Below are 15,850 nucleotides of genomic sequence, written 5' to 3' on the forward strand. Positions count from 1 at the left end.
CAAAACCAAACCCGGTGATGAGTGCCTTTCACGTCGAATCATAATCGAATGAAACGAAGTGTGGAAAGGTCTAGCGTTGCGGAAAGTTTTATTTCTCTTCTCTTCTCCCTGTTTTTGAAAACTTTATTTTAAGAAAACAGCCAATCTAGTTTTGTTGGTCCATGATATGGGTCCAATAGTGGTGTAGTTGGATGGGGCTTGCAAAGACCTTTCCAACGATATATTATAAGCCCAATTCCGATGAATATCGAGGAAGTTATGGCCAAAATACTAAACTGGGCCCAAACCGGATTTTAGCTACGACCCAATGATCATGAGGAGGGTCCAAAGGTTTAATCCTATTCCTAAACTAATTAGGATTGATTAGAATCTTCTATAAGTTTTTAAAATATCTTAATTATCCTTTTTTGAAAAGATAAGATTAAGGAATTTGATTTAAATATAAACTTTCCTTTTTTTATAGAACTTTCCTTTTTTTAAAGTCCTAATTCTATTCGGATTTAAACATGTTCAAAGACAGTCAGATATTATTTTCGTGCCTCATATTTTTTATCCAAATTTTATATGGTTGGATAGATCTTTAAATTATCTTTCCAATGATATATTATAATATTAAATCCGAGCTATAACGAAAAAGATATGAATGAGACATGAAACTTTATCCAAAACTAATACCGTCCTACTATTTCGGCTATATCTTTTTATATACAAAATATTTTAATCTGATTTTAATTGGGTTGGAAAGTAGACTTCAAGAGCTTTCCAACGACATAATATATGCTTTATTTGGACTTGTGGATCAAAAGATATGATAAAAACAAAATCCGCAAAAACTACTGTCTACGAGTTTTATTTCGATTCGAATTTGGATTCTTTTCTTAATTCTTCGACCCTCTTTTTTCCTATAAATAGAGGTCATATCTCCCCTTTTTCAATAACCAACTCTCATCAAGATTTTCTTGATTATTCTCTCTCTCTCTCTTTTTCTAAACTAGCCTTTTCTCAAATACAAAATTCCGCATTCATTAGATCTAGAAACACCTAGCCATATTCGAAGTTGCCTTCGCCCTAGACGTGAAAGGTTTTAATTTCTGAGGGTTTGGTCCCAAATATCTCTTTCAATTATTTAATTTAATTGTTTGATTATTATTTTCCTTGAAGTTACTAACGTGTGTATTTTGTTATTAGAAAGAGGTACGAGGCATCCAAGTAAGTACTTTAATTGATTTATGATGTAGAAATCATGTTTACATTGTTGTTATGATATTCCTAGTATCATGTCTAGGGTATTTTTAATATTAAATATGATTGTTGCGATGCTTCCTATTCTCTTCCTAATATTAATTCATGTTAGTATCATGTTAGGGCTAAAAATTTGATTTTTATTGCTTAGTGACATGCTAGGGTTTGTTATTAATCTTGTTAGTATCATGCCTAGGATCTTGCTATTAATATTAACATGAACATGATTATGATTATAATTGTTATAATGATTGTGAATATTATTATTATTATTATTTTGATGATGATTATTTTATTTATGATAATTATTTCAATTATTATTATTATGATGATTATTATTGATAGATTATGTTGCTTGATACATATTATATTCTTTGTTGCTTGATCACACCTTTTATGCATGTTTAAAAGGAAATTGGTACTTGTAATCATGCTTAATAAGATAATTAATAATCTTGTTAGGGTTAATTGTGATTATAGTTCAAGTGATCGCCAATAATAGTTTATCTGTGCATTAATGTTCAACCAACATAGATTAAACAGGTTTAGGGTTAAACCTATTGATTGTATGTTAATCAGAAAGCGCACATGAATACGAGCAGAATAAAGTAGAGGCCTATTATTAGGGCAGGTTCAATCTCTTTTAGGTTGGATTTGTACCATCATCCTCGAACCCTTATTTGGTTCATGACCTTATGGAGTTGACGATCTCTTGGATCGTTAAGGGGTGTAACCTTCACCTCGTGAACGGTTTACAAGTTCCTTAAAAACTTGTTGGCGACTCTTTTGCTCTATCTTCTTCCCTTTTGGACGCCACCATACTTTAGTGTATGATCACAGTGGGGTTCAAGCTAGTGGGATTTTAAAGGCTTGAAATTATTCCCTACAGTTTTTGGCGACTCCGCTGGGGAGGATTTCTATTTTAATTCTTGAATTTGTTTCGGCAATGATTTAGAATGAGTGGATGAGACTCGAAAAGTTCTAAGTATTTCATGTGCGTAATTTTGATTAACATTATTGTCATATGCATAAAAAGGTTCTCATTGGAAAGATCATCCGTAATGAGTAAAAAACATAGGATTTTACACGTAGGAAATTTGAGAAATGTCTTTCACAACTAGGACTGAAATAACACTGCGCGAAACTGGATGATTTTATTGAGCACAGAAAGCTGCTGAGGCATGTGGGAAGTAGCGTCAGGGGCCAGAGCTTGGCGCCAAACTTTTAGCCGTAGCGCCAAACGCCAGTATTGGCGCCAGGCGCTACAGTCAAAAGTTGGCGCCAGTCTCTGTTTGCTAGCGCCAATTTCCCCCAATACCGAGCCAGAAATATGCGTTCTAATTTCGATCGGTTTTTCGTATTGTTTGCTCGATCCTGCTTCCTGATTGAATTTTTTCTCACTTTTCTGAAACCCATATGTGTTCTACATATGGACATAACCCTCTGGGAATTCATGCTCTATCTACCCGATTGAACGCTCCTGGCAACAAAGGGTACATCTGAGAGGTTGAATTCACCAAACCATGGAAGTGAGTTTTTTCTAAAAACTCGCGGTGTCCTATCCACACGCGCTAACCCTTCACGGTTAGGCTTCTGCGCGGTGCATCTGGACAATTAACCATGGACCCTATTTGACTAAACCATATCCCGAACTTTAGAGAACTAGAGTCATGGTTAGGTTGCAAACTCATTGCATCATATTGTGCCTACTTGACTAATTGTGCATTATTTGTTGTGCATACTCTATGTGATTTTTCCTAACCGTTTGTTTGACTTGTGTTAATACTAAAGAAACTGATTAATGACTGAAGGACTTTGTTTAATTAATTAATTAATTAATTTGAGCTAATAAATAAGGGGGGTGTTAAATACCGCCGTCCAAATTTATCGCCACCGCCATCATTTCAAGCAAACTGACGATATTGCCCTTACTAACTTTTTTTTTTCCATTTCATTCTCTAACATTAGTCCATCAACCACAACCGTGTCAACCACCACCTTCTACACCGAACAGCCACAACGACCGCGAAAGTCGATGAGAAATGGATGGTGATCGAGGTGGCTCGATGAAAAAAGAATCGGGGGTCAACTGCAACTCCACGTTAACCGGTTTTGACCTCCGGTTACCGTGGATGGTAATCGGATTTGGGCTCCGGTTACCGCAGTCAACCGAAGGTCAAAACCGGTTACCGTGGATGGTAACCGGATTTGGGCTCCGGTTACCACGGTCAACTGGAGGTCAAAACCGGTTACCGTGGACGGTCAACCGGAGGTCAAAACCGGTTACCGTGGACGGTAACCGGAGGCCAAAACCGGTTACCATCCACGGTAACCGGAGGCCACAACCGGTTACCGGAGCTTAATTAAAAAATGGGTCAGTTTTCTTCAAAAAAAAAAAAAATTAAATATGGTGGCTGATAACCAGAGGTGAAAACCGGTTAACGGCTGCAGTCAACCGAATTTGGTCGCCGGTTATCTGGCAACCGGTTTTCACCCTTGGTTACCATCCACCTATTACATAAAAAAATGGAAACTATTTACCTCCTTTCCACCCATTCCACCGTCGTAGTCGCCACCACTGCTTGAGCTCGCCGCCAATTGCTTCCCGGTAATTCTCAAATATGTGTCGTGTGGTAAGAAAGGTGAGTGGTTGGTGTTTGAGGGGAGAGAAAAAAATAAGGCTGAAAAATGGATTTGGGTTTAATAAGGGCAAAATTGTCACTTTGCTCAAAATGATGGCGGTGGCGATAAATTTGGACGGCGGTATTTAGCATTTCACATAAATAAACATAAAATCGAGTCATAGTTCCTTTAAGTCAACCCGGATTTTTATTCCCGTATACTGCACAAACATCAACTTGTTTTGGTCATAGCCGGAGTTCTAGGAAGAACTACGAGTCGTACAACCTATGGATCTGTAGCCCCGAGTTTTATCTTTAATTCGGCGTTGGTTTCATCTCAATCAGAGTCGCAGATCAAAAGTTATAACTAAAATACCACAGTCTGTCCAGTTTAATGCATATACGTGAAGTCTTAACTTAATCTTTGCTTGAGTCTAGTTACATAGTCTAGCCACATGGTCATGACACGAGTCTCAACATGTCACCTACACTCACTAGTCTTAGCACACACTTTGAGTACATATCACCATGGCCATGTCTTAGGTTCATGCATGAGTCGGTCTTTTCCGTCATTTGAGTTGGGGGGTACATTCTATTCCTAATTTTTCATATCCCTCCATCTAAATCTTCTTTCACATTCTATTCCCATCTTTTTTCACTTCTTCCATCCATGTGTGTTGAATCGAGTTTGAGTCATATGATTGACAAACAAAAAATGAGGGTAATGATGAAACAACACAAGACAAGAGATGAGCTTCAACGACAAGATTTTATGACCTCTTTTTCTATTTCTTTTTCATTTTACCCCTTCCCCAATAAGTCTAGCATAGGCACCTTTTCTTTTCTTTTAGATTAATAGGATTTTTTCCTTTTTCCCTTTTTAATAAAATGAGCATTTATTTCCTTACATATGATCATTTCATTATATTGCATTAAAAAAAAAAAGAAAAAAAATCCATGTCGAATTAAGCACAAGGTATACCAATGATTTGAGGCAACCCTTGTAGCCACATCATATCTCCTTTCGCCTTTCTAATTTACAAATCCTTTCTTCATAAACCACTTTGAGCCTCGTCTAACGATAGACCTTTCTTTTTTCAACCTACATCTATCTAACCTTGGGATGGGATGGTGTGCAACTTATGCAATTTTCAAAGAACAAAGCTTGAGTGATTTCAGAAAATCAAAATAGCAAAAATAAGCAAAAAAAATAATAATAAAAACAAGTGTACAAAAGGGTAAGTGTTTCAATGTCTTTGATATGAAAGTATCTTCGATAAGAACATGTCTCAAATTGCGTCTCTTATCGAGTGCTCGGTACCGTGACTGAGAAACATGAATTCCAAGTGAGTGATAGACTGCATGATCGGGATTGCCCACACTTATAAAAATAAAATAAATGCTAAAGCAAAAAGAGCTAAAAAAGAGTAGAAACTCAAGCATAAAATTATAAAGATTCAAAAGCGAGGTTGCACACCTTGGGGGCTTATCTAGGGTCTTGAGCCTTTATCCCCTTCTTCTTCAGCTTTTAGCCTAACCACGTTACAACCCTTAAAAGACCTTTTTGAGGTATATACACACTTGTGCGATGTTTGGCTAGAGCTACGTTTGGCCTGATTCCTAACGGATACGTAGGCAACCTCACATCGAGGTGCGGCCGTAATAAACATGCATTCATATTCACATTCACACACTTACACCATGATCATATCAAGGGATCCCCTGTGCTCATCCCTATTCATTTAGAGCTAGACTTGGGGGCTTGATCCCTACATCATTAGCTTACCTAGCCTAAGAGTCACCACCATTTGACTCTTTTCAATAATATATTTTTCCACATACTTAGCTCTTGCGGCCTAACTTTAGTGTCACTATCACACACTGCACAGATACATGACCAAATATACTTCCCTTAGGAACCCTTTGTCATGAAATCTGAATACAACGCTGAAGCATGCCTTGTCATATCAAAATCGCTCATCAATCGTAATCATCATTGCATCACAAAGTATGAAGTGCTTAGCCTCCGTGCCTAAGTTACCCAAATACTTTCATCATGGAGTCAACAGTTGAGATAGCCTAGGATGGATTAATCCTTGCACCTTGAGAGATAGTATCAAACAACATTTGACTAAGCTCATTCAACATGCATCTTCAAACTTTTGATTTTCTTTTTCACGTCTTTCTTTTTCGAGAGAAAGTCGGTACCCTCCACAAAATTGACGGAAAATTTTTACTTTTTTGCATTTTTCGAGTCGCACGATCACATTACAATGCACACACAAGTCACATCGAGTCGAGTCAACCTCGAGTCAGTCGATCACATCGAGTCAAGTTTATACCTTGAGTTGTGTCAAGTCAGTGAGTCAAGCAACATTAAACCTTAGGTCAACCCTAAGATAACATTAAGCCTTAGGTCAACCCTAAGATAATTAAAGAAATTGGCAAAGTTCTATAGTAAAAAATAAATACAGGTGTAGCAGAACAGGGAAGACCCTATCACAGCGTTCGGCGACAGAATCAATTCTTGGTGCCAGAGATATTTCAGCAACGACAGAGCTCAAAGCCTCTCAGAAAGGTGATTTCGACTTCATACAACAATTTTGGGTTCCTTGGTACGCCAGTTATCCCCTATAAGCAATTTGACATGATTAAGTAGTCAGTTTGATTACAATCACAATAAGTGGTCGACCTGATGAAAGATCGTCTCGCTTAGCTTAAAGCGCCTAAGATATGGCTCATTACGGAAACACCGACATACTGGTTTTAGCGAAAGCAAAGTTCAGGCGAGCTTTAGAGATCGACAAACGCTGGTCTTCGGAAATTTTTCTTCAGAACATTATCGCAACAAACATTCAAGCACCGAAGCTCTATTGTTCAGAGACGCGTGGACATTTCATTGAAGCTCTTTTGCTCAGAGACGCGTGGGCATATCATTCAAAAGCTCTATTGTTCAGAGACGCGTGAACATTTCCATCAAAGCTCTTTGCTCCAGAGACGCGTGGACATTTCCTTTCAAAGCTCTTTTGTTCAGAGACGCGTGGACATTTCTTTCAAGCTCTTTTGTTCAGAGACGCGTGGACATTTCTTTCAAAGCTCTTTTGTTCAGAGACGCGTGGACATATCATCAAAGATCTCCTATTTTCAAGCTCTTTTGCTCAGAGACGCGTGGGCATCCTATTATCAAGCTCTTCGTTCAGAGATGCGTGGACACATCATTCAGAAGATCATATCAAAAGGAAGCTCTTTGTTTAGAGACGAGTGAACATCGAAAAAGCAAGGTGGCGTTCCCTAGATTGTGGAAAATTGTCACAAGCAACTGAAGGTAATTTCGGGCGAAGTTGTCTTCGGTCATATTCCCTTAGGCATGGAAGATGATCATAATGCGGATGAGAATTATTTCGAGAGAAATAATTTTCAATGATGTTCCCTTGGACGTGGAATGTTTTCATTGCGGAGGAGGATAGTTTCAGGCGAAGCAATCTTCTAATTTGGAAGCAGTTACGGGCGTAGCGGTTTTCAAGCGGGATGACATTCTCTAGCTTGCAGGAGGTCATCAAAACAGTAAAGCAGCAACAAATCGGTTACTTTCAGAGACGTGTGCTCGACGGTGCAAGATACGCGTTTCTTAACTCTTTTATCTGTTTAACTAATGCTAGTTTTTGCAGGTATCGGCGTTACAAGAATGATTTAGGATCGCAGAACGTTTTGAATCATTCTCCGTCCCTATCGCTACTTTGGCTTTCGTTTTCGAAACTTGCGTTTCTCCAAACTCAGTCAAAGTGGGGGCTTCTGTAGACACCCATTTGTGTCTCCCCAAAACCAAACCCGGTGATGAGTGCCTTTCACGTCGAATCATAATCGAATGAAACGAAGTGTGGAAAGGTCTAGCGTTGCGGAAAGTTTTATTTCTCTTCTCTTCTCCCTGTTTTTGAAAACTTTATTTTAAGAAAACAGCCAATCTAGTTTTGTTGGTCCATGATATGGGTCCAATAGTGGTGTAGTTGGATGGGGCTTGCAAAGACCTTTCCAACGATATATTATAAGCCCAATTCCGATGAATATCGAGGAAGTTATGGCCAAAATACTAAACTGGGCCCAAACCGGATTTTAGCTACGACCCAATGATCATGAGGAGGGTCCAAAGGTTTAATCCTATTCCTAAACTAATTAGGATTGATTAGAATCTTCTATAAGTTTTTAAAATATCTTAATTATCCTTTTTTGAAAAGATAAGATTAAGGAATTTGATTTAAATATAAACTTTCCTTTTTTTATAGAACTTTCCTTTTTTTAAAGTCCTAATTCTATTCGGATTTAAACATGTTCAAAGACAGTCAGATATTATTTTCGTGCCTCATATTTTTTATCCAAATTTTATATGGTTGGATAGATCTTTAAATTATCTTTCCAATGATATATTATAATATTAAATCCGAGCTATAACGAAAAAGATATGAATGAGACATGAAACTTTATCCAAAACTAATACCGTCCTACTATTTCGGCTATATCTTTTTATATACAAAATATTTTAATCTGATTTTAATTGGGTTGGAAAGTAGACTTCAAGAGCTTTCCAACGACATAATATATGCTTTATTTGGACTTGTGGATCAAAAGATATGATAAAAACAAAATCCGCAAAAACTACTGTCTACGAGTTTTATTTCGATTCGAATTTGGATTCTTTTCTTAATTCTTCGACCCTCTTTTTTCCTATAAATAGAGGTCATATCTCCCCTTTTTCAATAACCAACTCTCATCAAGATTTTCTTGATTATTCTCTCTCTCTCTCTTTTTCTAAACTAGCCTTTTCTCAAATACAAAATTCCGCATTCATTAGATCTAGAAACACCTAGCCATATTCGAAGTTGCCTTCGCCCTAGACGTGAAAGGTTTTAATTTCTGAGGGTTTGGTCCCAAATATCTCTTTCAATTATTTAATTTAATTGTTTGATTATTATTTTCCTTGAAGTTACTAACGTGTGTATTTTGTTATTAGAAAGAGGTACGAGGCATCCAAGTAAGTACTTTAATTGATTTATGATGTAGAAATCATGTTTACATTGTTGTTATGATATTCCTAGTATCATGTCTAGGGTATTTTTAATATTAAATATGATTGTTGCGATGCTTCCTATTCTCTTCCTAATATTAATTCATGTTAGTATCATGTTAGGGCTAAAAATTTGATTTTTATTGCTTAGTGACATGCTAGGGTTTGTTATTAATCTTGTTAGTATCATGCCTAGGATCTTGCTATTAATATTAACATGAACATGATTATGATTATAATTGTTATAATGATTGTGAATATTATTATTATTATTATTTTGATGATGATTATTTTATTTATGATAATTATTTCAATTATTATTATTATGATGATTATTATTGATAGATTATGTTGCTTGATACATATTATATTCTTTGTTGCTTGATCACACCTTTTATGCATGTTTAAAAGGAAATTGGTACTTGTAATCATGCTTAATAAGATAATTAATAATCTTGTTAGGGTTAATTGTGATTATAATTCAAGTGATCGCCAATAATAGTTTATCTGTGCATTAATGTTCAACCAACATAGATTAAACAGGTTTAGGGTTAAACCTATTGATTGTATGTTAATCAGAAAGCGCACATGAATACGAGCAGAATAAAGTAGAGGCCTATTATTAGGGCAGGTTCAATCTCTTTTAGGTTGGATTTGTACCATCATCCTCGAACCCTTATTTGGTTCATGACCTTATGGAGTTGACGATCTCTTGGATCGTTAAGGGGTGTAACCTTCACCTCGTGAACGGTTTACAAGTTCCTTAAAAACTTGTTGGCGACTCTTTTGCTCTATCTTCTTCCCTTTTGGACGCCACCATACTTTAGTGTATGATCACAGTGGGGTTCAAGCTAGTGGGATTTTAAAGGCTTGAAATTATTCCCTACAGCGCGCCACCTGACGGTGCGGCTCTAAAACCCTAAACCTAGATCCCTACGCCTATAAATAGGGGTCTTTGTTCAGCATTATGAGGACAGAATAATCAGAATTAAAAACCCTAGCATTCTCAAAACCCTAATCTCTCAAATTCTCTTACTATCATACTACTTTTCTTCTCTCTTCCCAAATACTTTCCAACCCTAATTGAATTCATTGAAGTCCTTAGAGGTACGAAGAAGAAAGAAATTCCATGCACGCATTAAACGAAGATTTAACATAAAGAAGAACGGTTAGTTTCCCGAGCACTTAGATAAATCACTTTTCTTTTATTGTTTAAATAACTTTAATGGATTAATTAGTGTTATTTGATTACTTTAAACAAACTTTTAATTAAATAATTCACATAGTATTCTTTCGTTTAATCAAGACTAGAATTTGATAATTAATCGTTGTTTTATCACTTAAGACAAGGCGATTGTTTATTTTGTTCTTTTCACGAATATTGATTAAATAAAGAATAACGACTTTTGCAATGTAATTCCTACGTGATTAATGCTTGTAAATAAAATCAACTAACTTAGTTTTAGCTAGGTATCACGATGTATATATTGTTTAGTGATGAAATTGTAAAAAAGGAAGAGCTAGTAGAGGCCGCAATAGGGCTAGAATAGCAATTCTCCTTTAAAGGGAATGTTATTTTAGTACCCTCGCTCCCGAACTCATTTCTGGTTTATGTAGATCAATTTGGGCATGGGTAAACTTACGATTCGTGCTAATTATCCCTTGAACTCTACTTGGGAGAAAGGCATAAACGAGGTTTATGAGTTTTTTTAAAACTCATTGGCGACTCCTACTTGTTTCTTACAAAAAAACGTGATGAGAGTATCATTTCTAATTCAAGGTCTCCCAAACAGTCAGGAATTCAAATCCTAATAGACCCTAAAAAGTGTAAAGTCCTAGGCTTTTAAAGGGCCATGGACATCTAAGGAGAAGGATCCCCTACGATGGGAACACCCTCCTTACAGTAAGCTAGCCACTTCAATTAAAAAATAAAATATAATTTCAACAAGATTTGAACTTAAAGCCTCTAATGCATACTATCTCAACCAAGTATTATTAATATTTCATGTTTCGCATAATTTTATATGTTCCATTCATTTATTAAGTAAATTAGAGGTAATATAATTCCTTTCAGTGCGTTTCTGGTGTGGCCAGCCGCACGGTGTGACAAGGTGTCACATTAGTAACCCCCTGAAGTAACCCCTCTAGTAACCCTCGAAGTAGCCTCTACTAGTAACCTCTCTAGTAACCCTTGAAGTAACCCCTCTAGTAACCCTTGACGTAACTACTGTCTAGTAACCCCCGAAGTAACCCCTAAAGTAATCCTTGAAGTAACCCCTATTTAGTAACCCCCAAAGTAACCCCTAAAGTAACCCATGTCTGTCTTAGTAACCCCTGACCTAGTAACCCCTAACCGGATCTAGTAACCCCTGGCCGAATCTAGTAACCCTTGACCTAACCATCTTTTCCACCTCGAAAGCTTCCACGAAACCACCAATTCCAACCACCACAACAATCAACCACCATCCATTCCAACCAAAATTAAAAAATTAAAAAGGAAAGGATCAAAACAAGTTTCTGAGTTTGAAATCAACGACGACGATCAAATCTGGGTAACTTTTTTTTTTTTTTTTTTTTGAAACACGTTTAGTACCAATTTTATTAATCAAAGGACAATTTGTCCATTAGAACATAAGGAGAAATGTCAGGAGGGCACATACTCTCCCAAACTTGTTCGACACCAAAAGGTACTAAACTAGCAAGGTGATGGGCAACGAAATTTCCATCCCTTTTAACATGAGACCACACTACATAATCAAAATAGGAGCAAATAGAAAAAATATCATCAAGCACCGAGTCGAGGTCCGAAAAGAAAGAAGCAGCCTTTGAGAGACGGTTCACAACTAGCTGGCAATCCGATTCCATCACCACACTCTTATACCCATAACGCTGCGCAAGCTTAACACCAAAATGCAGAGCCTTGCACTCAGCCACCTCGGGGGGCCAGTAGCCACGAACGCGACGCACCCCTGCAAATACAACATCACCAGCCGCGTCCCTAGCAACCGCACTAAGACCAATCCACCCATCATCCTTCAAGCTAGCATCACAGTTGACCTTGATAAAATTGGAAGGGGGAGGTAGCCATTTTTTAGGACTGTTGCATCGAGTCCTTCTAGCAGGGCCATAGATTTTTGCAGCGTATTTTCCACAGTCCTCCACCAAACGCACCACACGATCTTTCACCACTAAATGTGGCACATCGTTGTTGTTGAAAATCTTTTGATTTCTTCGATACCAAATTTGCCATAAAAGAGCAACCCCAATCTGGCATTTCTTTGCACTGATTTTCATCCAATCGAGCAGGGTGCTTTTGAAATCCACATCAACATTATCAATTAGAAGCTCAGGGACATCACATTCATACCAGAGGTCATGGACAGCAGGGCAACTGAACAAGCATGGTGGGGCGTTTCAGCAACATTCGGGCACCAAGGGCACGCATCAGATTCCTTCATATGTCTGTAGTGAAGCAGGGAGCATGTTGGCAGGGAGTTCGTACATAGACGCCACAGAAAATGCTTGACCTTTGGTATAGTGTCAAGAATCCAAATCAGTGCCCAGACTTGATGAAATGCATCCAAGTCGCATGACTTCCCTAGCATATAAGCCGACTTAACTGAGTACAAACCGTCCATAGAGAACGCCCATGTCAGCAGGTCATCCGGGCTCCGGGGAATGAGAGGAATTGCTAAAATACATCGAACATCCCTCTCGACAAAGGAGTTCGATAGAAGCTCATAGTTCCATTCCTTAGAATGCTCATCAATCAAGTCCTTCACCTTAAAAATACCATCAGCAACAGGAGAGGTAGTAAATATGCCATTTTCATCCGCAAGCCAAGGATCCTCGAAAATTCGAATCTTCGAACCGTCCCCAACTCGCCAAATAAGACCCTCTTTCACAAGGGACTTTGCCCCCCAGATGCTACGCCATGAATAGCTACAATTCAATCCCAGAAGGAAATCAGAATTTGGGTAGTACTTACCCTTCATCACACGCCCAAGAAGTGAATTCGGCTTAGAGATCAATCTCCACGCCTGTTTCCCCAGAAGAGCCTCATTGAAAACCCCCAAATCTCTCAGACCCATTCCGCCCAAACATTTCGGTCTACAAAGAGCGTCCCAATTCATCCAGTGCACCCGTCTCCTGTTATCCGAATTACCCCAAAAAAATTTTGTCGTAAGAGAACGTAGCTCATCAATCACACTCGTAGGCAACTTATAAACACCCATTAAATACATCGGGATAGCTTGAATAACAGATTTAATAAGGACCTCTTTCCCTGCTCTCGACAAGAGTTTCTCTTTGTAGCCCTGCAACTTCTTCCATATCCTATCTTTCAAGGCCGCAAAAACCATTCTCTTCGATCTTCCAATAACAGAGGGAATGCCAAGGTACTTGTCATGTTTATTAACAAGTCGCATTTTTAATAAGTCAATCAACTCTTCCTGCTTCGACACTACAACGCCTTTGCTAAAGGAGACCTCCAATTTTTCATAATTAATTTTCTGCCCGGAAGCTACTTCATAAATGTTGAGAATTTCAACTATCTTTGAGCATTCCTCTCGGTTGGCCCTTGCGAAAAGCAAACTGTCATCTGCAAAAAAGAGGTGAGAGACTTTTGGTCCTCTTCGACTAGCTCCAGCACCATGAACTAACCTGTGGTCCGAGGCTTTTTCAATAAGGGCGGAAAAAGCATCAGCCACCATAATAAAGAGATACGGGGAGAGAGGGTCACCCTGTCTCAACCCCCTAGAAGGAAACACCGAACCAGTCACACACCGATTGATAATAAATGAGTAAGAAACAGTCGAGACACAATCCATCATAAGTCTGACCCACTGATCTGCAAAACCCATTTTTTGAAGAAGCTTCTCTAAAAAATACCATTCAACTCTGTCATGGGCTTTGCTCATATCAAGTTTCAAAGCAATAGTACCTTTTCTCCTCTTACTCCGTTTTTTCATCGTATGAAAAATCTCCATTGCAATCAAGGCATTATCAGTAATAAGTCTCCCCGGAACAAAGGCACTTTGATTTTCCGAGATGACTTTTGGTAGTATGGTCTTAAGGCACATAACAATAGCCTTTGAAGCAATTTTATACAAGACATTACACAAAGCAATGGGGCGGTACTCAGACATATACATAGGGGACTTGACTTTCGGGATCAAAGCAATATTAGTGTTATTAATCTATTCAGAGGAGTGCATACCATGGAGAAGGCCACTGACAAAAGCAAACACCTCATCCCCAATCACGTGCCAAAACTTCTGATAAAATATGGAATGAATTCCGTCAGGTCCCGGAGCTTTATAGGGATGCATAGCGCATATTGCAGCATATATTTCGTCCTTTGAGTACGGTTGGAGCAGAGCAGCATTGTCCTCATCAGAAATTTTTGGTGAAACGGCCTCCAACACTCTCTCGACATCTGTTAAACACGGCCCTGAGGATGTGAACAAGTTAGTGTAAAAGTTTTGTGCAATTATCCTCAAAGTCCTCTTCTTCTTCCTTCCATACCCCTGCCTCATCAAAGAGCCCTTTAATCTCATTCTTCCTCCGACGCTGAGAAGCCTTGTGGTGAAAATATTTTGTGTTACGGTCACCATCCTTAATCTCCGAAACTCTAGATCGTAAATACCAATAAGCCTCTTGTTTTTCCCCAAGTTCGTCTATTTTTGCTTCCAGAGTAGAACAAAGCTTGATATTATCCTCGGAGATCACACCCCCCTGCGCTTCTTTCAAAGCTTTCTCAGTTTCAATAATTTGCTTATCAAAGTTATCAAACTTTTTTCCACTCCATACTCTAAGTGCAGCCATAAGAACCTCCAATCTCTCAGACATCAGACGCCCATCAGACCCCGACCACGCCTCCCTGACAGCAGCTTCACAAGAGGCATCAAGGAGCCACGCTGTTTCAAACTTGAAGCTCATCTTTCCCCTCTTGCGCTTCTTATTTGGTCTCTTTAGCCTAGCAAGAATTGCGGAATGATCCGATTTAACCCGACCTAAGTGTTCGATCGAAGCTTCTAGGAACAAATTGAACCACTCCTCAGTCCCACAAAATCTGTCCAAACGTTCTCGAATCATATTTCTCTCAGTCAAACCTTTCTCCCAAGTGTACCATTGCCCCACAAAGCCAAGGTCACGCAACTTGCAATCATCCAAGGCTGCCCGAAACTCATTTATCTCCCTCCTTACCGAATCAGCCCCACCTTCTTTCTCTTCGTAGCTTAAGATCTCATTATAGTCACCCCCTATTAACATGGGACCCTCAACAGAAGAGCATAATTCTCTAAGAAGTTGCCATGTTTTCCATTTGTTTCCCGATTCCGGCCAACCATACAAACCAACAAACCTCCAAGAGTTGCCATTTAGCTCCCTAATTTCTCCACAAATATGATTTTGAGACATAGAAACTAAAGTAAAAGAGATGGACTCCCTCCTCCAATACAAGCACAAACCTCCTGCCAAACCAATACTACTAACACCTACTGCACTATCAAAGCCAAGTCTATCTTTAAGTTTTTCAGACTCTAATTTATTAATTTTAGTTTCACAAATAAAAAGTACCTCCGGGGCATAATGCGAGCACCATCGTTTAAGTGCTTTAACTGCCTGAGGGTTGCCCACCCCTCGGCAGTTCCAACAAAGTAGATTCATTGTTGTTCGCGGGGTTGGGACACTTCAACACCCGCTACTTCATTGGTAGCCAATGCACTATGTACACGAGCTTTTTTCGAAACTTCATCAACTTCCATCTCATCATCCTTCGAACATTCCTTCCTCTTGCCACATTTATTTGCCCCACTAGAACCTTTCCCTTCGAAAGTCTCTCTATCCTATTTCCTAAGCTTCACTCCTTTCTTTGCCATACCCTTTTTAGAAGTTGCTGCTGTTGTGAAAGAGAATAAGGAATTAT

The 15,850-nt window shown here is 38.6% G+C and overlaps 2 protein-coding genes across 2 annotated transcripts; both read right to left on the minus strand.

Annotated features, from left to right (window-relative positions):
- Positions 1-11,523: 11,523 nt before the first annotated feature.
- Positions 11,524-12,216, minus strand: LOC145628035 (uncharacterized). Its single transcript, XM_081680365.1, has one exon. It carries the CDS (start codon positions 12,214-12,216, stop codon positions 11,524-11,526), a length of 693 nt encoding a protein of 230 aa, XP_081536491.1.
- Positions 12,217-14,391: 2,175 nt separating this feature from the next.
- Positions 14,392-15,591, minus strand: LOC145628036 (uncharacterized). The gene has a single exon (XM_081680366.1). It carries the CDS (start codon positions 15,589-15,591, stop codon positions 14,392-14,394), a length of 1,200 nt encoding a protein of 399 aa, XP_081536492.1.
- Between the last annotated feature and the right edge of the window lie 259 nt (positions 15,592-15,850).

The sequence above is a fragment of the Chenopodium album genome, chromosome 4, assembly GCF_948465745.1.
Source record: "Chenopodium album chromosome 4, dcCheAlbu1.1, whole genome shotgun sequence".
NCBI classification, from domain to species: domain Eukaryota; kingdom Viridiplantae; phylum Streptophyta; class Magnoliopsida; order Caryophyllales; family Amaranthaceae; genus Chenopodium; species Chenopodium album.